The sequence below is a fragment of the Neolamprologus brichardi genome, chromosome 19 (genome assembly GCF_056152115.1).
Source record: "Neolamprologus brichardi isolate AB-2024 chromosome 19, ASM5615211v1, whole genome shotgun sequence".
In the NCBI taxonomy this organism is placed as follows: domain Eukaryota; kingdom Metazoa; phylum Chordata; class Actinopteri; order Cichliformes; family Cichlidae; genus Neolamprologus; species Neolamprologus brichardi.
Genome location: NC_142122.1, coordinates 6,135,206 through 6,160,109, shown reverse-complemented (window position 1 = coordinate 6,160,109; position 24,904 = coordinate 6,135,206). Strand labels below are relative to the sequence as shown.

At 40.3% G+C, this 24,904-nt stretch overlaps 1 protein-coding gene across 2 annotated transcripts in view; it reads left to right on the top strand.

Moving 5' to 3' along the window:
• Window positions 1-24,904, top strand: part of alk (ALK receptor tyrosine kinase) — a 398,208-nt gene that overhangs the window by 324,915 nt on the left and 48,389 nt on the right. For both annotated transcript variants that reach the window (XM_006799378.3, XM_006799377.3), the window contains exons 6-10: window positions 4,415-4,546; window positions 11,513-11,647; window positions 13,553-13,656; window positions 15,759-15,931; window positions 18,914-19,008. In XM_006799378.3, coding sequence (XP_006799441.2) covers window positions 4,415-4,546; window positions 11,513-11,647; window positions 13,553-13,656; window positions 15,759-15,931; window positions 18,914-19,008 — 639 coding nt within the window. The remainder of the gene's footprint in view (window positions 1-4,414; window positions 4,547-11,512; window positions 11,648-13,552; window positions 13,657-15,758; window positions 15,932-18,913; window positions 19,009-24,904) is intronic.

The window sequence follows — 24,904 nt, the reverse complement described above, 5'->3', positions numbered from 1 at the left end:
TTTATTGAAATGTCCAAACATATATGAAAATACAGCATATACACATACAATAGAGTTTGTACAGTTTTAGTGAGCTTTAAGGTCAATATTTGGTATGAAGACCTTTATTCTTCAAGGCAGTCTGAAGTCTCTGACGTAGGAAGAGTTCTCCAGGCTTATTGAAGGCCATTCAAAGCTTCCTTTTGGATGTTGGCAGCCTTCAGATGATCCTACACTGCTTCAATAATGTTGAGGTCTGGGCTTGAGGAGGTCAATTCATAATTTATAGTGTTACTTTGTGTGTTTTTCTATCTAGGTATGCTTTTACTGCACTGGCAGTGGGTAAGGGATCATTACCCAATCACTACCAATCTGACAATTTGTGGATCAAAATCTGACTGTACTTTTCTGCACTTATAATTCTAATTTCAGTTTTTACAAGATTCCCAACATCACTGGCTGAAATTCCGCCCCAAACCATCACAGCGCCTTCACCGTGTTTTATAGATGGCTGATCACTCCTTAAGACTTATTGGCATAGATTTTCAATCCAGTTCTTGTGTAATTTGGCCTTTTCTCCTGTTTCCCCTTCTTGATAACCGCCTTTCTATTGAGACCATTACTAATGAGGCTTCAGCGAACGTTAGATGGATCAATTGAAGGTCCAGATGCATCTCTTAGGTCCTGTGTAGTGTTTTCGGCCTCTCCAGTTTTTTCTTAATTGTTTTGTACATTCTGCACATTGTAAACACAATGCTGGCTTTTTTTTTATGAATGATGATTCATAGGTCAGTGTGTCCAATGACCTTTTTTTTTTAATTAACACACAGAATAGTAAGGCTTGAACCTGACAATTATTTTCTGCTATCTGGATATCCCGACTCCACTGCAAGCCCTGAAATACTGGCTTATTGACCATTTAGCCTCTGGGGTCAGACGCTAGATCATCAGACAGTAGCTGGTGGCTTCCCGAATTATGAGATCAACCATCTTAAACCCACTTGTGGATTTTCAGTTAAAAACGCTGCATTGCGGTACTAACTGTTAACCATTTACCACCTCGATTCCTGGATTTCTGTATGTTTTGTCACTTACCAGCAGCAGCTGTGCCCTCTCCAGTCACCTCTCCAGCTTTTTGCCATCCATACATCATTCCCCTTTCAAAGCAAAGCCAGCCCCATGAGCACAAGGATAACAAAACTCACTTACTTCCACAGGCAATTCATCCCTCACTGACCCACTTGTTTTCACAATCTGACAAGTGTGATTTAAGAACTGCGGTAGGCCAGAAGTGCAGCAGCCACATCTGGCTGCTCTTACCTGCTTCAGGAGCTTAAAGTTAGCGACACTGCCACTTTGATACTTTTTACTCCACTGTCATCAAACTAAGATAAATCGATGAATTTACATACATCGCCCGAAGGCTTCAGTGTACTCTTGGTAACTTTTTTTCCCTTTCTTGATAAATCGCTCAGCTTGCGGTGTCAACATTATACAGAAAGGAAGCCACTGAGCACAAGCAATGCATAATACATGTGTTGAGCATGACTGAATACACATGGCAAAACCACATTTATACCCCCACACTGGGCGCTAGGCAAACAAGACTTCGCCTCCCCTCATTTGAATAAAATGCTGTATTTGCCTTTTTTTTCCGTTCCTCTGTGAATTTCACATGTTAGCGAGGCTGCAGTTTCGTGTGCGCAAGCATGTGCTCCCTCCAAAAAACAAAACAAAGCTCAGGAATGCACTTCACAAACACTGACATTAAGCAGACTCGTTATCAGTCATTTAATCAGGCCAGGCTTTAAAGGCGTTTGAACTGGATTACTCACTGACATGTTAATGTGACTTTCTTACCACAATGGTGTGCTGTGGGAGGCCTCTGACTAATGTGTTTTGTTCAATAAAAATGGCACCCTCTCTTTCTAAGCCAAAGACTTCACTGTGCCAGTTTCCTGCTGGGCCTTAAGTTTTTCTCCACCACAATGTGGGAGAAAAAAAAAAGAGGTGAGAATGCGCCATAAGTGTGAAATGTTGGGCCTCTGCTGCACACTAAGAAGACAGTAATTCCTGTGCAACGAATTAGATGTTTGCTTATCCAAATGTTATCTGAGACATATTCAATCTATTACCACATATTTACGTTCTTTATGTCAACACCTGCATCCGCTTATAGTAATTATGTTTCTTTATTAGCCTTTATTGGTAAGGTGCACTGAAAGAACTGAAAGCAAGAAGTACATTAAAATATAATACTACTATTGTGGATGAATGAGCTTTAGCATTTTTCTTGCTGTTTGCTTTGTTTCCTTTTGACATACATATTGACTTGTGGCTTTCACTGGTTTAAGCCAGTGATATATTAAAACAATGCACTCACCAGTGCTGCGCAGTTACCCGCCTATACTTATCTGTGATGCTGGATGACACAAAGTAATTAAACTATAAAGATAATCTATAGACTTAATGCCCTGGATCACCTCTAACTTGCTCCTCACTTCAGATGAAAATCCGGCATTGCATTAGTTATGGCTGGCCACAAAGTGAAGTTCAGGCAGATCAATACCAGCCCACATTAACTGACAACTCAGCTGATGCCCTTCTACACTTCCAATTGGTAAATGTCATATAAGGCTCAATATTTAGCCTTCTTTAGCTGACCCATACCTGGTGCGCATCTGCATACTGCTTTGCAACCCATCTCCACCCCAGCTCCTTCTTCTATCCTCACTGATACCTGCTCAGGATTTCCATATATGGGCATGGAAGGAGATGGAGGTTCCAGAAATAAGTCATATCTTTAAATATAAAAAACTGCATGCTCAAATATTCGTTAGATTATTGTGGGCCTGGATGAAACTGGCTTATTGTATATGTAATAATTGCAATGTATCTACTTATATTGACCTCCTATAATATTATGAGCCAAGATTATGTCTTTCATCTCACATACAAAACATGTTTCTGTGACTTCTTTTAACCTATAGTGAAGTGTAGCATAAAATTGAGGAAAATCCTGTCTCAGAGTTAGTCAGTATCACCCTGAGACACTAAATCCAACTTTGAGGATGGACTGTTGCGTTTCTTTATTATCAGGGTGTCCAAAAAGCATTCTGAAAAACTTTGTTGAAGATTTCTTGCTCTTAAAAGGAATGCTTATGTTTTTTCCATCTCGCTACTGTCGCTAAGTGGTTGCTTATAAGGTGTCATTTGGTTTCAGTCTGTTATGCTGGTGCGTGTTTATCATATAAATTATAGAAATGTGCCTTGAGATAACTATTGTTGTCACTCGGTGCCATCTAAATAAACCTGAATCAATTCGAATAAAGAGTAAGGGATTATAAAAGTGGATTTATCCTTCAATTTAACTTGATCTGGCATATATTTCTGCGAGCCTGTGATGCAGAAATGGTGCCAAAGGTTTTATCATCATGTCACGCAGAACATAATGCAAAATGGAAAAACAAAAAGTTAATTCATTACAAACTCCATGATGAAATTTTGCCAGAATAGTTGTCTCAGCTACCAGCCTGTGCTGCACGCTGCCGCTCCTGCCTTGAAATCGTTATCAGGCTTTAACTCCAAGTTCATCTGAGCAGAGAAAAAATCTGCATATTACAGATCAAGGGCAGACTACAGTAGGCGCAGCCAGTCAGTCATGATAAGAATCACTTCCCATTTTTTTTTCCTCCATGAGAGACGTTGGAAAAAAACCAAGATTCCCATCAGTGTACAGTTTTTTTGTTTTTCCTTTCCGCCTGTCTGTTTTGTTCTCTTTGCTGTGATCAGTTTCTGATTATTAAGGTGAAGGTGAGATATCACTTTTCTGATTTGCATAGATATGCAAATGCTCCTGGTTACAATTGAGTTGCTGAGACCGGTGATATCAATTGGTGCCTTTGTTATTATGTGTGTTCTCCCACTCCATGTGTATCTGCTAACTGTATCTGGGTCATGTTTTTTTTTCTTTTCTCTTTGGTGTTTGTGTTCCTTGTCTGATGGATGTGTACTGTATTCAAAGCCAGATGCTCATACTGCGTAAGCCAAGTTGATCATGATGGTGCTGGCAGTCAGCTGATGTAACACAAGGTTTACACTCAGGGGTTATATTAGCCGTTATTACTCACTCATAAACTCTTATGTAGTAACTGTATATTTATCTGAGTCAGCAAGAAAATAACATATAAATAACACATCAGTCTGAACTTAAACCTAAATCGGGAGACATTTTTCCTTGTCTCCAAAGATGAGGAGTTTTTGTCATTTGTTGTTTTATGCAGTGCATTCTTTTGATTCTGCTGCCAACAAGCAAAACATCTCCTAAACTCTACCTGAGCTGTGAAAATGCTTTGTTTTCACACACAGTGACTAAGTGCTAGAGTATCTCCTGCAAACCATTATGTCAATTTCTATTTCTTGCTTCTCTGTTTAGCATCCTCGCCCAGCATGAACATCACACTGGAAGGCCAGTACCACTGTAACAACGGGCCTAAGATCCCACTGGACAAACTCTGTGACTTCAGGACAGACTGCCCGCTCGGCGACGACGAAGGCAACGTGTGTCGTGAGTACACCCTACGCACGAGCCGCTGCCCTTTCTGTGTTTTTTTTTTTTTTGGATAAAAACAGCGAACGTGAAGTCGGTCAGCTGTGGTGAGACACCTTTAATGAAGCTGTTGCTTCCTGCTCAGCAGAGCAGCAACGGAGCGTCTTTATGAGCTTTTCCTGAAAGAGAAGCGCAGGGAAAGGCCAAGAAAAAAAAAGCCAGCTTGGCGAGCATTTCTCACCCTTGACATATTCTGTAGCTGTTATTTCTATCTCTTTGCACATTTGTTTTGTGCTTTTCTCGAGGCCTAGGAGGAACACTACCAAACTATGCTGACATCTCATTCACAAGTGAAGTCCCCCAGGCCTCGCTGTTTGTGTGTGTCTCTGTGCGTGTGAGTCCCGAGGATCTTTTTTTAGTCCTACCCGAATGTATTTGTGTTGTTTCTGTGACTTATAACCACGCGGTTGAGATCTTTAACCCCTACATATGTCATAGCTTGATTTCAGAGTTCTTCATCCATACTATACTGAGCAAAATTAATTTGCCCACAGTGCAGGTCAGCCTCCCATGTGGTGCTTATTAAAATGATGGCTGCTCCCTCGTGTGTATAGGTTTGCTAACAATGAGAGCTGAAAGATAAGAGGGTGAAAATCCCAGCCAGGCGCCGTCTCTCTTTCTACTGGAGGAGGACTTATCAGCGCTAATTGGCCTGAGGAACTCATGGGTATAATCTCCATTTGAATACAATGTGTATGTAACATTTTGATTTCAGAAGATTTACTTGGACATCTGAGCATAAGTAACAATCAGTAAAACACAAAGCCGGTTTGTACGCGTCGTAGCAATATTCCTGAATTGTGTTTTCAAGACATTAATCAGACTGGTGGCTGCACACTCGTACATCGGTAACGAACAGAGCATGGAAACTCATGTGTAATATTTGACACAAACTAATGGGTTCTGCAGAGAGAGGCTGATTGTTCTGAGTGCATTTCCGCACACCTTTTCCACTTTGTCCTTTTGTAATGCTGAGAGTGCATGAAGGCCAGCTGTCGTTTGCTCTGAATTAAGGTTCTGTTTCCGTCTCTGCTTTTTTTAAAAGTAACAGTCTTTATCCTTTTTAATTAAGGACAAGGGCTAATTATCCATATGTTCATTCCCCAGTCTATCCTTGCACTTTTCTACTACTGTAGCTTAAGTTCTATATTTGCTCCATTTACATCACTGCCACTTGTAATAATCACCCCTGCTGGCTAAATCCCAGCGGTCCCTCTCCGATACGGTATTCTCTGTGATATCCACAAGTTATCGTCACTGGATTTGATCTATTTAAATCCTTCATGAGCTGTGCAAAGCTCATTAACGGGGGGGAAAGCAGAAAGAGGCAGGAGGAACAAACTTAGCATGTGTCAATCACAAAGATTCCTGACATATAAGAAAAACCAAGTCCCTGTGGCTCTTCCTCGCCATCCTACTTCAGCATCATTACACATGAACACATCCTACACTCTTTGTTAGAGAACTTCCTCTGGTTGGCCTGAGTCTGCTGAAATTCTGCAGACACCCCACTTCTTTCCAACACTAGTTTACCTGCTCATGTGTCGAAATGCTGTTAGAGCTGGATCCATGTAGGAGTTCACAGTACTGATGTTTGAGACTCTGCTGCAATATTGCCAGTGCTGATGGTTTTCTTTGCTTGTTTATCAGTGATAGCTTTGATTGCCTTTTTGGGAGTCAGTCTGCTATCAGTTGGTGACTGCATGGGGTCAAGTTTGCTATTAGATGAAGTCTGTTTGTGATGATAAACTGGCAAAAAATCACTCTCTTGCTATCTACAAACAAAGAAATTTACATTAACTACTTACATTCAGAGTCCAGCCAGAATCATAAACAGAAATTCCGCTACAAATATTGACGTAGTTGCTGCAGGACAAAAATTTTATTGCAGTAGGACGTAGCTCGACCACTTTGTTTTTCCATAAGAATATTTCAGCAGAATGCAACCACTTGATTTAAGTCCGCTGCTGCAAAGAGATACATTACACTCACTGGCGCAGACTGACTCTGCTAGTTTGGAACATGTTGGCAACCTTTCTGTGTTTATTAATTAAGCAGCAGTTATTTCCAGACTTTCACCAATCAGTCCGAGTCACACTGTGAATGTTTGGAGACAGGTTGCCTCCCACCAGGTGTCCGGTGCAATCACTATGCGGTAGAAAGTTGCAAAATTGAAGACAGATTTCTTTTAATTTTCTTTTCTTCTCCTAGCGTGTATGTTGATGCCACCGCAAGAGAAACAACAATACTGGTTGATCGTTTAAACGGCTTCAAGACACATTCTTATGGCAGAATAATCCTAGTGAAGTGCTAGTTGTTTTTCATAACGAATAATAATGCATTAGGGTGGGACTGTAACCATGAAAAATGGAGGTGAAGCTACTAATGTGCTGGTTACGGTGTCTGTTCTCACTTAAACCCTGATGATTTTGTAAACTGTTTCAGGTCCCCTAGCTCGCCAGAAAGTGAAGTTTGCACCATGCTACCCACCTTACACCACATTTCAATCCAGAGTCTTTCACCGTAACACATCTGATCGCTTATCTTGTTTCGACTTTCATTTACAGTTGCTCTAATCTGTCATTTAAGAATGAAGAGCCCAAAAGAGCTCAAAACTTTGATTTCTGAAATTTATTTATTTTTTCCTTTGCCTGTGCTGCACCTCTCTAACAGCAAATTAACCTGACAGTATTTTCCTTAATGTTGCCGACGGGCAAACAAAGAAACGGCAACTACACACAGAAGCCCCGCCTCCTTTGGCAGAGGTAGAAAAATAAAGGCACAAAGATTTATTTTTGTAGGGTGCTTAGCGAGTCATCTGTTGCTACAAAGAACCATCTGCCAGAAAGTTAATTGGCAAACTGGTTCAAAACCTTACCAATATAATGTGAAAGTTAAAAGAATTTGGTGATCAAATGTATCAGAAACAGCCCTCTGATCAAGTAACTAAAAACATTTGCTGGCCTCTAGACATATCATATTCATCTCAGTCAGGCTGTCGAGACTCAAAAGCCAGATTGAAACTCAAGTTCAAGTTAAGTGTGGGGGTTTTGTCTGTTCTTATGACTTTCTCTACAACTGTACTGAAAGTAGAAGATTGGAGTCAGTGTTCAGCCATTGCTGATATATTAGACAACCTTTTATATATATCTATATCTATCTATCGATCTATCTATCTATCGATATAGATCTATCTATCTATCGATATAGATCTATCTATCTATCTATCTATCTATCTATCTATCTATCTATCGATATAGATCTATCTATCTATCTATCTATCTATCTATCGATATAGATCTATCTATCTATCTATCAATATAGATCTATCTATCTATCAATATAGATCTATCTATCTATCGATATAGATCTATCTATCTATCTATCTATCTATCGATATAGATCTATCTATCTATCGATATAGATCTATCTATCTATCGATATAGATCTATCTATCTATCTATCTATCTATCGATATAGATCTATCTATCTATCTATCAATATAGATCTATCTATCTATCTATCAATATAGATCTATCTATCTATCGATATAGATCTATAGATATATATAGATATCGATATAGATAGATATAGATATAGATATATATAGACCTTGATATAGATCGATATAGATCTATCTATCTATCGATATAGATCTATCTATCTATCTGTCTATCTATCGATATAGATCTATCTATCGATATAGATCTATCTATCTATCTATCGATATAGATCTATCGATATAGATCTATCGATATATATAGATATAGATAGATATAGATATATATAGATATAGATATAGATATAGATATATATAGATATAGATATATATAGATATAGATAGATATAGATAGATATAGATATATAGATATATAAAGAGGCTTAACCCTAAATGCTTGGTTAACAGTAGTTGAGGTTTCATTAATGGACATTAAATCAAAATGTTGTAGCCTGTAATAATTCGATGAAGCCCACAAAGTCAGATAAGGAGCAACGAGTTACCTTCATAATTTGCTCACGGGCATATGCAGAGGCTCCGTCTAATGGGGAGAAGTCAAGTAATCAAGTTTTAGTTTCACCTCAGAGGAATAAGATGAAATTCTCGCTGCTCGTACTCACAGACATCTTTGCTTCACATACTGAAGGACACAGGCTTGGAAGATTTTATTGGTGCTTCTTTTTGCGTGGCATTTTTAGCACCAACCAGGTCAAAACTGCTTCGCGTGACGATGTGTCTGTAGTGATTAGCTGCTTTAAAAGCACTCCACTTGTTTTTGTTGCTATATTACAAAAAAAAAAACCCTGACAAGTGTCCCAAAAAACATCAGTGCAGATTGTTATAAACTGTCTTCTTGTCAAATTGCCATGACAGACAGCACTGAAGTTGCGTTGACATTCGAATGAAAGTGACATTATAAAGTGAATGACATTGATAAAGATTAAATCATCAAAGATTCCTCCATGCAAGCATGATATGAGTTTAAATCTCTTCCCTTTGTATAAACAGACTTTCCGTCTAAGGCGTTTATGTAACAAGGACTGGCTCATCACAAGACAGGCAAGAACATGAAATATACTTATTACCCACAAAGTCCAGAGAAGCTTTTTGTTTACTTCAAAAACATCACAGGAAATATCCCCATGAATTTGCTGTTGCTGTTAGTGTTGAAAAGTAAAACTGCTCTTTTGGTGTTTTCTACAATAACAAAAAGCATTTCAGAGCTGATGTTTTTGAAGAAAGACATTTTTTCTCCTTGTTTTGCTTCCTAAAAAATACATGCTGTATGATCTCTCCTCAAGCCGGTTTTCCTTCCCATTATCTAGATGAGGTTATTTCCAAAAGCATAGCGGTACCACATCACTCAGTCTGTTACAGGTAATAGGCGCTCGCAGACAGGAAGTTGGGATGAAAGGAACATAAAGCAAACTTATAGAGGAAACTTTGAAACTTTGAGCTAAAGTTGTTTAAAAATTCAGCAGCGCTTTAAGTATCTAAGGACATCTCATTGTCCTTCTTGGAGGACGGTGCTAACTTCAGTTTGACTCGTTTGGGCTTAGCATCATTTGATGGTGTGAACTGACTCAAATATTGTTCCAAACGTGCCAGCGAGCGATTCGTCTATTAAGCCGGGAGCATTTTGTTGCACCCGAGAGAAGTGAGTGATTCCGTGAAAGACTGATGTGCCAGAGTCAAATCAGTTTTCTGCCGACCCAACGTTAAAGTAGGAAGGGTGAAATTGACAGAGTACGCTTGTTTTATTAATGCAGTCTGAAAGCCAATGGAGTAGCTTTTTTTAAAAAAATCCTTGTTTAGCCAAGAAGTAAAACTTTTCAGGTTAAGAATCTCAAAAAGGCCAAGTTATAACAGTATGTATGATTGACTCTTGTCATTACGGTGCATTTGCAGCGATTCACTGACTTTATTATTTTTTAAATCTGTTTTCTGTAAAGAAGCACAGGCTGAAGAAAATTGTCCTGATAATGAAAGATTGAATTTAAAAAATGTGCCTTTGATAGAACACTAGGTGTTGAAATACTTGCTCTACCAAAAATTGTTTCTAATTTATTCTGTCAGTTTTATAACAGAGCATAAGAGGAGAAATGGCTTTTGTTACTCAACAGTTTTGCACTTATTTGTTATGAAGGATTCGTGTGCCAGTGAAAACCATGGAAAATTGTAGAATTAACCATGTTTCTCAAAACATTTTACTGGCCTGGGGAAGTTTTAGAGAAGTAAATAATCCCATGGAAACTTGCTTCAGAAATATCTGTATAATAGAGTGCGTGGTTCAATTAAAATTAACTGAGAGGGAGAAAAAATCCGTACTGATTAAATAATACCGATGTTTGGGGAGATTAATCGAGTCACTTGACGTTGTGATGTTCTCTGTGTGGGGTAACCATCACATTTGTAGCTTGTACTTGTACAAACTTTAAATTTGCACAACACTGGATAAATGCCAACTCTAATAATGTCTGGCCTCACTCGAACAAGTGTGAGCTATGACTTGAGAAACACCAAGACCCAGGAGATGCAAATTGAGGACAGTATAGTAGAGTTCATTTATTTCTCCAAACATTGTTGCCTCCCAGTCATTTATGTTAATCAGGACTACATAATGGCCGTCTCGGGGTTTGACACATTTTCTTCAGTAAACATCTTACTGGTGTGTCAGCCTTACTTAAATATTTATTTTTTTATTAAAATGATTAACTTATTATGGAATTTATTATAGCATATGTCACAGCATAGCATCGTAAATTGAGTTGTTATCTTTCATGTATGCACAAATGTTTCAGCCAGAGAAGGGTAATTGGTAAGCACCTGTATTGTGAGCTCTGGTTATGAAACTGTAACAAGGAGACACACTCCTCTCTTGGATTGCGTTGTACGCACTACACAATCCAATAATTCCAATGTTTTCACTGTATTATTGATGTGCAGACTCACTTTGCTCGTGCCATTCTGCGAAATTTCTAACTCATCGGCATCCCAAAAGAAATGTCACCATCTCAGCTTTCTCATTTCCCCTCAGACTCTTTCCCGTCTCCCCCTCTAGACACATCAGGGCTCTTCCATTTTCTGCTTCTGTTTCTAGTGTCTGTCTGAGAGCCCACCTTCACCACAGCTCAGTCTTAATTTCCCCCAACACATCGAGTCCTGTGAGCCATTAGTCTGCACCCCTTGTGCTCCTCTCCTCTCAACCTTCCTGCCTTCACTGTCGCTCAACTCCTTGATCGCCTTCCTCCACCCTAGCCCTGTCCTTTTTCTCCTTGAAAATTTGGCTGGCAGTGTTCACTTCACTTTCTTCTTTCACCCTGCTGCTGGCCCTGTCCAGTCATTATGTGCCCCCCCCATCCCCCCCCCTTTCTTATCTTCTTTGCCTCTCCTCCCCTGATATATTCTTTCCTGTCTCTCTCCAGGCCGTTTTCTCAATGGCAGCTACTGCTCTTTTGAAGAGGGCGAGTGTAGCTGGCAGTCAATAACAGGCCGCGGTCTCTCCTGGAAAAGACTCCAGTCACCAGTCAAGGCAACCAGACAGACCTGCCCATCATCAGGTAGCTCAGACACGCCTTTTATCACATCACGAACACAGCTCTGATCCAACTGTGAGATGACTCGTTTGCAGGCTCTTTTAAGTTTGAGCAGTGTGACCTCATTGAAACTGACTTCAAACGAGTTATCGGGGCATTTTTTTTTTCACTTGATCTTAATTTTGAATATTTGAGTCTTGAATTTGTGAGCGAGGAAGGAAAACACAGCCCATCTCGATATAGCTCAAGCATGTAGACTCTTGTGACTCCAGTTAATCATCAGTGCAGTTACTCAAGTGGGTCTCATGATGCGATTTTAAAGTCTTGCTTTGCTCTGGTTCGTTTTTGTTCTCAACTATTTGCAGATCTCTCAGTAGAGTGTGGAGGGAACTATAAATGGAGCACTGTAATTTTACACTGTGATCGTAACCTTTGGGGTGAGAGTTTAAAGCCTTTAGTTTAATCAGTTATAGTTCAGAATAGAGAAAATTCAGGGGGAACCCATTAAAACTGTCACTAAATTATTATTGTCACCTTTCTAAATTTTCACTAACATATTGTAAGACAAAATATCAGTATTCCAATCTTCCTTTTGTTATAACCAGTGTTGGGGAGTAACGGAATACATGTACCGCCGTTACGTATTTAAAATACAAAATATGAGTAACTGTATTCCGTTACAGTTACCATTTAAAAAGGTGGTATTTAGAATACAGTTACTTTGTTGAAATAAATGGATTACACGGCGGTACTTCCCTGTTTCATATTGTTACGGGTCATATTGTGGTGGGTCAGGACTGTTTGGGTTTTGTTTGACAGCTACGTTCTGTAGTTCCAGGCGGCAGCATTGCGGTTGCCATGGTTACAGGGTGACGCTCTCGCTCTGTGTGTTTCCTGGGTGAGAGAGCACCTTTTTGTTGTTGTTGTTGTGCTAAGCTAATAGGCAGAATGCTACAGGTATAGCTCTAAAGAATGTAGCATCATAAGCAGTGTAGTCCATGCTGCAGGGAGAATGGACCGCCATACCCGTTATGTGTCTGTGAGCGCGAGGTGGGAGAAAAAGGAGAGTCGAAAAGTACAAGTTGTCATCGAGCAAAAACGGGAGCTGGAAGCATGTAAATATAATAATAACCACTGTAGCCAAGAAGAGTGCCTGAGGAGCCCAGTTGTAAGTAAGCTATTAAAACTCGACTGTACACCGTGTTCGTGTTTTCCTCTGAAACAATAAGTTCCGTTGGAGCAGCCTTTCAACGCCTCTCTCTGTCTCTCGCAAGCAGAGTTGACCCAGACAACAAAGTAAAGCTATTTTTCAGCTACAAGCCCCACACGCAACCTTATTAGTCAGAGGTCCCTTTACTACGGTTCGGAGCCGCGGACCTTCAGTAATAGTAATAAATCACAGCAATAGTACATTCATGTAGTTGTAAAATGCATAATAATATGTTATGTAATCCAAAGTATTCAGAATACGTTACTCTCATTGAGTAACATAACGGAATACGTTACAGAATACATTTTAGGGCATGTATTCTGTATTCTGTAATGGAATACATTTTAAAAGTAACCTTTCCAACACTGGTTATAACATTACCAATACATGTACTGTTATACCATGAGTATTGTGGTTGACGTTTCATGACAGTATTCTATCAAGTAATACTCTGTGATCCCCACCCTTAGAGCTTTAAAAGGATCTCAAGTATAGCCAGTGCTCTGCCCTGCACTAACAAACAATGTGATCCAGAAAATGCCTAAAATTTTATGAGCTCTTCCTTTGTTCCTCTTCTCCATTATCTTTTATTGAATTCACCCAGGTAGGTTTTGAGTGACCTCGCTGGCAGACAAATGGCAAAAAAAATAAAATAAATAAAAAAAAGCTTTTACATTTCTGACACTTATCTTTGTTATGGATGTGTGTGTGTGTTAAAGGTGCTACATTCACTGTGGAGGGAGGCCAGTCTAAAGGTCAGCGCGGCTCAGCATTACTGAGGAGTCCTCTCTTTCCTCCTCCTTTAAGAAACTCTCCGTGCACCGTGAGTTCCTCCACATACTGCTCGCTCGGTCTGTCTTTCCTGTCTCACATTCAGAACAAGCCAAGGGCAAATGTTACAAACTACCAACAACTGCTGTGATTCTTTAAAAAAATATGTGGCTTTATTTCTAGTTGATAATCATCCATATCTCAGCTGAAAGCACAGCTGCCCCTAGACTTTATCAGCAGGTAAAAGCCCGGCACTTGGTTGGAGTGTGTCCACCTGATTTGTTTTAAAAGCAGCTTGAAATAGTGCAAAGCTGAATTTTAACCCCAGATTAATTTTTTTAAAACAGAACAGGACTGCTGTCATTGTTAGCTCTAACTCTCCATGATGCTATATTTACCTGATGATATACACTTTATCTTTAAGAATGATACACGGCAGATATGCTAATGTTTGCAGTTTAAGTTTTAGCAGGTCAGTACACTTGTTATTGATTTGTTAGCCAGCTAATTCCAGCTAATACATATTACACAATGTAAGGCTGTTTTTACTTTGAAAATGTAAGATGAGTTCAATCAATCAATCTTTATTTATAAAGCACGTTTCATACAGAAATGTAGCACAAAGTGCTTTACATGGTTAAAAACAACCCACCCCATCCCGCCCTCCAATTCACTCCCCACACTCTCATTAACATAAGCGGTCATGGATACATACACACAACTTAAATAGCATTTTTATGTTTTTGAATCAGCATATAACCTTGACTTACTTTATGTCTTGAATATGATCCCAGTAACATCTTTAGAAATCAAGCAGTAACCAGCCACGACAGCTGGTTAGCACTGAGCCACCTGTATTTCCTGTGAGACCCTGAGAGACAGTGAGGCTGACCTCGTCAGTCACAGGTTCACACATATCGCAAGTGATGCATTATTAAGATCGTGATATGCACAGAGCAGGTCTCCAGGTAACAAAAAAAAACCTTCTGTACTTGACATCTTGATTGATGCTGCTGCATCTTTGATTAGTCAGATATTAATATTTCTCAGGACAGCGACCTTTGACCTTTTGTGCACATGGAAGAAGTTAAGTTGGATATGCTGAGCTGATTAAAAGGTCAAAAAGGTCGTAAAACAAGAGAACAAGTTAGCGCAACTTTAGAAGAAACACACAGAGAAAAACTCCATGGAGGAGAAAAAGAAAACGGGAAGGAAAACAAGAAAAACAGAACAACAAAAGTGATGTTGCTGCTTCTTAAGGTGCACATCGGAGGTGTCTTAGGTTTGTGGAGAGCAATGCAGGCTGTAATGCGCCGCTGCTCACAGCTTCTTGGCACGCAGCCAAAGATTAGCAATGATTCCAGATTAACGCTCTAAATCCGTCTCTCTACACTGAACCGGTGCTGTTCAGCCTGGCCTGTCCGCTCTTGGACAACTTTGTTGAGGATATTAGCTTTGGGTATTAACTACAGACCGCTTTCACTTTCATGTTATTCCCAGTGTGCACGGTGTGGCGCCTGTAATCTTGATGTTTAAATGTTCACCATGTGGTCTCTCAGTTGATAAGAACCAAAAACCTGCCATCCATTGGCACAATGCAAAGCATTCATCCTAAAAGTGTTGAATGTAGTCATCAGGCTTAAGCCAGCATCTGTTCCACTTAAATGGTGAAACAAGAATTATGTTCTTGGCTTCAAGAAACGCTGGAGAGGGACGTGGTCACATCCTGAGACTCGCTTTTGCTGTTCAATTCTCGTGACAGCCTGTGTGTTGTTTAATTTTCAGCAGGTTTAGACCCAGCATATCCCTCCTGGAAAAGACAATGTTCGGCTGATATGTGATGAAGCATGCAGGCTGCAAAATAACTCAAATTATAATCCTGATTGAATTCTATTAATCTTAGAATAATTAGAAGTGAACAGATGGCTGTTACTGATTAATCTCAGTGCAATTTTAAATGCATTCCCCCTTGACTGATAACACATTTGGCTGGTTTCCTTCAATTCTAAAATGCTCAAAGGACGTTAAAGTTGCTGGTGTATTTTTAGTTATATTTACACTAACACTCACTATATGTCTCAGAAATCATCAGCGCAGCTCTGTTTTAACCTGTAGTGCACAGTGATCATTTCAAATCTCATCCTACTTTCACAGGTGCGATTCTGGCTGTGCTTCGCAAACTTCCAGAAGGGGGCGCTGTCTCTGTGGATCGTGGAGAACAGCACAGGCCCCGACAAGCCGCGCCAACTGTGGCATTCAGCCACCGAATCCAAATCTGAAAGAGGCTGGAAACTCGTCGCACTTCCCCTTTACGGGCTGGCAGACTGGTATGACAAGTGCTTGCCTGTTTCACCGCGTGTCAGGCAGCTGTGATTATATCGAGGCAACGTGTTTGGACTGTCTGAAGGCATCAAACTGACAGTTCCACTTTGAAGTGTTTAAGAGCAGTCATCGTCAGTCATCCGACTCTGATCCCAACAAACCTCTGACATGCTCACACAAATACTAAAGCGCTCCCGCAGCAAAAGAAGTCTTAAGAAACATGATAGAGAAGTTCTTCCTTATAAATGCAGATTTTCAGCATTTTCATTCCATTTTCTGGGAACATTTCCTCTCAGTTTCAAAAAACTAATGAATCCCATAGGGACCCCAGTCTTATACAATGGACCTGCCATGTGTACACTTGTACAAAATATCCACTCTTTATTCCACTTGTCTGTGATGAAAAAAAGATAAATCAATACACAAGGCTCTCTCCGCTCGCTATGCCTTCCAATTAGCTACGGCCCTGATTTCCCCTCACTGAAGAGAGAAATAAAAAAGAAAAAACAGAAAAAAGTAAGAAAAAAAATCACACACATAAGAAACTCCAGATACGGTATTTCATCTCTGTTTGCCTGACTGGGAGTTTCTTTGCCATTCAAGCTTGGATAATCCTGCTCCCCTGTGAGTGATTAATTTTTGATTCCTGGGTTATGTAGTCAGCTGTGCTTGTGCTCTTAATTAGAATGTCATGTCCGTAACCACGAGGTGAACCTGCCAGACTTTGCACATTGACCTTTGTAGAGCTTAAATAGAATCAGAAACACAGCTTAAAGTGCAGGCAGAAGTCAGGGTATAGCAGAAAGTAAAGAACGTGCACAACATGTGGGCTGGCATGGTGTAATGTACTGAACAAAACCCCAAATAAATCACAGTGACACAAACCTCAGCTGACTGAACGGGACAAAGCGGTGACTGTTTCTTGATTTATAGAACTCTTATCTATTACAGGTTATGCAACTGCCATTGCTGCACCAATCAGCAAATGCACTTATTCACTATATCCCAGCAGAGTTAGATCACAGGACTGCTATTGCTCTGCTCAGAGCCAGGATATGGTTAGTGTGACTTGGCATGAAGACTCAGGAAACAGTAGATCTGGGTCAAAATCCACCATCAAACCTTCTTTAATACTCGCAGATAAACATGTTATGAAATGGCTCTTAGTTCCCTGTCAATATTTTCTCAATTTGATATTTAACTTATAAACCAGAGGTATCAAACATAAGGCCAGAGGTCCAGAATTGGCCTGATACAGACTCCAATCTGGCCCACTGGAAAATGTGAGTTAGGGCACCAATTTTGGACTTCTAAGTGTATTTTTAAAGGTTTAATTGCTTTTTCTGCTGAAAAAGACATCTCCCATTGCCATTCAAACTACACCAAAGTAATTAGGTAACATAGCAATTAAATTACAGATAAGTTCTAGTTTTTTACTGTACTATAGAAATTTATATTTTAAAGGGATCTTTCTGCGAGTGAACAAAAACGGTCTGTTTTATAATTAAAGGACATTCTGCAAAACACACATTGATCTCTTACTATTTAAGTCCAGAGAGTTTTGCTGACAGATTTCTTTCATTTAGTAAAGGAGCATTCCTTTATCATGTTGAAAAACTGAGAAATGCTGTTGAAATTGCCCTTCTTTTTCTTGTGTGTATATAAACATTACACCAACAGAAGGGGAGTTTTACTGGTCTGGCCAATATAAGATCAAAGTGGGCTTTACATATGGATGGGTTTTCTGTGGGTTTCATGTGGGTTTTCTCCAGGGACTCAAGCTTTTTCACAACAGTCCAATATGAATCTTAGGTTCATAAGTGATCATAAATTGGCCGCCTTGACTGGGTAGGTGTTAGTTAGCACTATTCTGAGTTATCTGTTACAAAAATAAATGAATAGATAACTGATCATTCTAAAATGTAGCCATACAGTCTGTGCATGTGCCACAAAACCCTGTATGAGTGAGCACTCCGGGTGCCAGTAAAAAGGACAACCTCCCATTTAACAGCAGGAAACCTTCAGCAGAACCACACTCAGGGAGGGACAGCCATCTCCTGTGACTGGCTGGAGATGAGAGAAAAGAGAGATGACAGAGAGAAACAAGACAACAGGCAAATTAAAGGAGAGAGAGAGTCGGAATGCAATAACTGGTAATGATTAATGCAGAAGTATGTGTTTATAAACACAGGGAAAAGAGACGAGCAAAGAAGAATCACTCAGTGCATCATGGGAAGCTCAGCAACAGCCTAAGCCTATTGTATCACAACTAAGGGGTGACTCAAGGTCACCTGATCCAGGCGTAATTATACATTTTAAGTTTTAATCCAACTTTAAAGTAGAGTCAGTGTCTGTCTTCAAAATCTAAACTGGGAGCTGGTTTTGTAGTAGAGGGCCTACGGACTGAAGACTCAGCGTCCCATTCTACTTTTGAAAACTCTTGGAAGTATAAGTCTTCAGTCTGAGAGCGAAGTGATCTGTTAGGATAATAAGAGGGTATGAGGTTCAAGCTTGCTCAGTTTAGCTCATACATTAGCGCTCCATCATTTCATCAAAATATGGTAGATTCTGACTCCAACAAACAACAGTTTCCGAGTCAGTGGGTGACATCATGGTGGTTACATACAGGCTTTGATCCAACGTCTTCTTTTTACCATACAGATGTGAGATCAGTTTTTTCTCCTAACATCTGGAAAAACAAAAGCTTTGAAAAAGTGTCACTTTGAAGGTTTGCGATTAAAGCGCTTCTCTTATATATGTTTAACTATAACCATGACAATGAGTTTAATCTTCGGAAAAGTCAAACTGTCCTTTTTTTCGTCTGTTAAATAGCAAACCTTGTGACACACAATGCACACTCTCAAAGGCCAATTCTCAGTGGGAGTGCTTCTTAAAGCACAATAAATTATCTCTCTCATTATTTCAGACAGAAGCTGTCTCACTATTCACAGGTTGTGAGATGTTAAAACTCCTCTGCCTCTCCACAGGTTCTTTCTCTATTTCAGCACTGAAAATGGACCTGGACCCGGTTCTGCCATTTCTGTGGACAACGTCTCTTTCAGCATGGACTGCTTCTTGGCATGTGAGTGTTTTTAAAAAGCATTACTCCTTCCTTTTTTTTTGTAATTACGTATAAGGCTGTGGCTGGATTATAGAAATAGTTTGACTGATTGCTTGATTGATTGGCCGTGACATGTACAAAGAGGAAAAACTGGGGAGGATAAAAAGTTTAAAAAGAATCTCTACTTCAGCGAAACTTAAGTAAACAGTTGAAGTTAACCAAGCCAATTCAATTAATAATCAATACAGGTCAGCCTCGTGTTCATGTTTCACAGAGAGGAGATTTAAGTGAGCATCAGTTTAAACCTTTGGAAGAATTCTTCAAGGATTTACTTTTTTATTATTTATTCATTCCTACCCATAATATGGCAAGCTATATGCTTGCATAAGACTTTTCGTGAGACCTATTTTGGACTTCTCAGTAAAGATTCCTGCTCTGTTGCTCTCTCCGTTAAATGTACTGCTGCTTTCCCTTTAGACAGACTGACAGATCTCTATGGAAATGATATGTAATAGTAAATTCCTTAAATCACTTTCTTTGAGAACCTCGTACGTGTCTTGAAATGTCAGAACTGGTGCTTGCTGATTCACGAGGGCTTATGTTCCAATGTCACACTGCTCGCTTATAAAGGTCAAGCTTTCCGTCACCTTTCCAGATATTTTTGTGTCATAATTGAGATGGTTTATCAGTATAAAAACACGAGTGAGATGACAACCATGTAAGAATGAGAATGAAAGGTTAGGAGTTCAGTGTCTCCTTCCATCTGTGCCTATCAGAAGGAACCAGTTTGAACTGTGACTTGAATAGTAATGTGTGAGAGCATCCTTTGCCTGAATATAGCTCTGATGATGTGAACTTTCTTTAAATATAACAGTGCCTTCACCCTGGGCAAAACAACAACAACAAAAATGACAAGGGCACGAGTGGCACCCTCAGGCAGACAGTTGTTTGTTTTCCCCGGGTTTAATTTGATATCTCGTGATAGCTGGTGGATTATAACACTGGCCAATTTAAAGCTTTTTGTGGCATCACACATGATTGCTATAGCCACTGAAAAGCCACAAACAAGGTGTGGGGAAAAAAACATTTAGTTCAGGACCGCTGAAGTCAACAAGAGATTGATGTTAGCATGTGCAGTAATTTATATTTGGCAGCATGGCTCGCCTCTGGGATCTTCCGTGCACAGCTGGAAAGCTGGAGGCAGCACTGAAGTGCGCAGGCATCAGGGACAATAGATATGACACTGATCTAGTGAAACGGCCTAAAAGGAGGAATTGTAGTGGAGGTGGGTTGCAAAGCGGCTTGCAGGGTAGGGCAGGCTAAAGAAACTTAAACAGCCTTCTCTTTATACCCCGTTAATAGAACAGTATCAGACGATGAGGTTTTGAGAACAGCTGATGTTCTGGGATCACACCTGAGATTTACTTTGTGTCCTACCTGGACCAATAATGTGCTTGATTCAACAATAATAAAATAACAAAATGAAACAAGCAAACCCGCTCTGTAAACTAAACTGAATTGGAAACAAAAATGAAATTAACGAGTAATGCAAAAGTGTTATGACTTTGATACAATTACAACAACGCAATGAAAGATAAAATGTTGAAAATTATTCAGTCACTGCGTGAGCTACCGAAGCATGTTATTTAAGGAGCACTTTTCATCCAAATGTAAAAGAAAAAATAAATGTGAATGGCACACAGAATCTGTGCCGTATCACCGTTAGATGATTAATTTTTTCATCAAATTGAGATATAATCTCAACACTACTGCCGTTACTCTGAAAGGCAATCAGATAGCGTAGCTTTATCTGGTGTATATAATTGAGAAATTGTTGTTGATCCAGGCTGGAGCTTTGTCACCTTCACCCTGTGCCGTACAGGCTTTCTGGATCACGGACTCTTTATTTAAAGAGATTAGGTTTTCCAGCAGATATTTGCACAACAATTTGCGTGTTATGTCCTCCAGAGCAGAGGCACTGGTGTGGCAGTGCTGAAGGATCACTCATTCCTGTTGCACTCACTTCTCAGATGGCAAGTTCTTAATCTGGACCCAGTATCTATTACCTACTGCTATACTTGACACAGTCACTTTTTATCGCCTATCAATCAGGCTGGTTGATGGGAGATGCTGAAGCTCAGCAAAAGATGTGATTTCCAGGAGTGATCCCAGTGACTGATTAGCATGATGGATTCCTGAACGGGAGGGCTCAGCCTTGTAATGTGTTTCGGTGAGAAAACATAGTGCGAACACATTATGCAGAGGATCAGCCACCCGTGGCCTCTTTCCTACATTTCTACGGGCTTTTGCGTGATGTATAGTTTGGCAAGCATGTGCGCTTGATGATGCATCCATTGCCCTTCAGGTGTTGGACCAGACTGTCATTTTTATCATTTTATCCTCAGCAGAATCAATAAATTAGTTTATTGGGTTAGACGGCGCAGGAAGTTCATCCTTTTCTCTCTGGCATGTGCCATAATTTCTTTTCCCACGCACTCAGATGCATTAACAGGAGGAAGCAGCTGCTTCTATAGAGATCCCCAAACATTAGAGTGTGCCTCCTCACTACCCGGTCCTTGACTTCGCTGAATAGTCATAATAGCATAATAGCACTTCTCCAAACGTTTACCTCTGCAAAAGATGAAGTTAAATTGTTGTTCTGAAAGCTGAATCACCAGTTTTGTAGTGATGTCTTTATTGGCTGTATCTGTGTAGCCGTCGTGTAACTTGGGTATCAAGGGACTACAGAAATTTGTTCATTTTAGCAATTATCACTTGCACATGTCTGTGTTAATAAACATGACACAGCATGTACCAGCAAGTGCTAACGTTCTACAGTCTACCGATGCATTCAGAGCAACGCCATGTGGTGCCAGCTCAAATCCTTTTTCATTCCCTAGACATCAAATATGCCATATTTGATCAGCAGTAGTGTTGCTGTGGTGTAGATCTCACTTCCAACGTTTACATATGGAGGCTTACTTGAAGTCGTGTTGTGACAGTACCCCAAATCCTGATCTTTTCCTTAATCTAGTAACCCTAAACCTTACCAGAAAGTGAGAGTGAAAGTAAGAAGCAAATAAGGAAGCAGTGGAATAATAAAAAAAAAAAAAAAAGCTCTGCTACAAGACATGAACTTCAATCTTTTGGCAGATAGCTTGCGACTCACTCCACCTTCCAAACACGGATTACCGTTGCTTGTCGTATCTCTGTGGCAGCAGAAAATCATAACAGAAGGGCACTGTTTGACACTCTCGGATGAGAATATGTTGTTTATTCATTCCATGTGTGGCCAGGTCCGGGTTTATCAGCAGCTTTATTCTCTTATTTTTGCAGCAACGGATCAATCAACATTCACAGCGAAGGTTTAGATATGGCATGCACAAGTAAACAGAGAAATAAATGGAAAAAATGTTGTATTTTTGTGCAGCATTTGAGACAACGTGTAGGAGATTTAGTCTCCATATCGTCAGAAACTGACTGTCAACATGATCAGTCTGTGTGGATACTTCTGAGAGCTATCACAATCTGGAGATATTTTGAGCTTGGGAGGTAACAAGATGAACCCTCCCACCCTTCTCTCTGTGGCTGGCCTCTGGTGAGCTTCAGGTAGCTTACGGCACCCTGCTAATGAACAGTGACAGCCACGCTGGCTGTTGCCTTGCCCTGTGGTTCATGCTGCTCCGTGGTGGACCTGCTGAGTCTTTCTCTTGCTCCAGCGGCATACCAATGCTGTGTGCGGCAGCTCCGTGTGTTCCTTAGTTCTGCAGCAGCATGTTACCATGCTGAGAATAACAATGCTTGTGAGCTTTATTAGCAACTTTGTTGAAAATATAAGAAGTTCCTGAGTTCGTGTGCCGCAACACTTCTAAGAATCTTTCACTGGTGTGTAGGTTTTCTTTTTTCTTACCCTCACAATCAAACACATTGCGGTGACTTGCTTGCTGTGATCCATCAAATCTGCACATAAACTCTATCAGTATCAAAGCTCCCAAGCGGCGAAGAGTTGGACAGTCATATTAATTTGAGGATTACAGGGCTAGGGAATGAGCTATTGATTTTTATGCTGGCTGATTTTAAGAAAACAGTGTTGAGGGTTTTTAAGCTTTGAAGACAAAAATTACAAGATTCCTTTACCGCGAGGCATTTTCAGTCAAGACCAAAGCCATGTGATTCAGTACAGAGCTTTGGCGTATATTTAAAGCCCAACTTTTAATGATACATATTACCCAGAGGAACTCAGGTGAAGCTGCAGCTCAAGCGTGCAGAACATTAAGGTCAAGATGTTTGCTCTGAGTTAAAGCGAGCAGGTTTTTTTTCCTGACCAGATGCAACTCTGGCACATAGTAGCTTTCTAAACCTTTCAGCTGTTGAGGGAGTCCCCTGCCATATTGTCGTAAATGGTGAGCCTTCAGCCTGAAGTGACAGGGGAGCCAGAGAGGAGAAGAGGGAATGTTGTTGTGGTAAAATGATTACAGAGATAAAGATGAAAAGTGTTGTTTTCGTCCCCCGACACTGACATAATGACAACGAAGAGAGCAGGCCTGATTTGTTTTCACCGTGGAGGCGAACGACACGATGTGGGGAGCTTATTGGCTCGTCACAATTAGTGAAGTTGTAGTTGGATTTTAGCTTCTTATTCACGTCTTTTCCAGCATCTTGAAAACAGCACTGACTCATCGGTGGGTTTCCAGTGTTATATGGAGCTGCAGGCTTTTACTCCAGTACTACTCGTGGCTCAGAAAAGCAAAGATGGAGAGAGAAATTCTCATGAACCTCTAAATCATCCTTTGCTGCTGTTTGCCATTCAGGGCAGCCCTATAGAGACTATCAGGCAGCTACAGTACAAACAAACTGTGTGCCATTCTGCTGGTGAGCAAGACAGGCCAGTCTGCAGCTACAAGCTCTTTTCTCTCGCTGTATGAAATGCAAATAGACCCTGTAACCATGTAATCATCCTCTCTGTTCGACATGCAAACAAAAAATAGAACTTCATATGCAGGTCATATGCACAGAAGAGCACCATTTATGATTTATTGTTTGCATGCTTCAAGTATCTACACTGAGCACATTGAAAGTGTTAAAATAAACCTGCCAGTGTTTGGCCGTGTAGCTCAAACTGCAACAGTTTCTTTTGTTTTAAAGCCGAGTGGGAAGCCTGACGTCTCTGTGTGGCATGTGTGCACCTTTGCTGTAAAGTGACATATCAGAAGCAGGGCTAGCACAACAGCAGGCTGTCGAGATCTGAACCCGCCCCCTTATTTGTTGTCGTACATTTGCGTGACGGCACCATTATCGGAGCAACATATCTCAAGCTTATCTGACATTTTTGGAAAATAATCTCAGTTGTACAAGAGTCCTGTGCATTCACATCAAACCACTGGGGTCATGTAGTAACAAACCTCTGAGGGCTTTATTCTGCACAACGGTATATCAAAGAAATGAGATGCTGGGCAGAACTCGCCAACAGAAGCATGGCCTCTCCTTGGAAACGGAGCTCAAGCCACACATGTACGAGCTGAAACGAAGCTGGCTTTTGAAATAATATGTTGGACATTATTTGTTTCTCATTACGTAAATGAATTGCGTCACATTCGGTTGACAGCAATACATCGATTGTTCCTGGTGCCTACACAGATTTCTTTAACACCAGTCTTTTGTACCACTGATTGCAGTGAATGGACCTAATCAAAAAACATGGATTCAGTCAAACAACAATAGGAGCTCCACCTCTATTGAAAACCAGAGAATGGGGACGGGGGTACATGCTTTTTTTTTAAGGTTTACATCCAGTCATTTTAGTAGTTAAAATTCTACCTTACTTTAACATCTTTGGGAGAAAAAACAGTCCCTGCTCTCTGTCTCGAGCCCTTATCTGTGGGAGTTTTGCCTTCAAGACTTAATTCTGGGTTTGAAT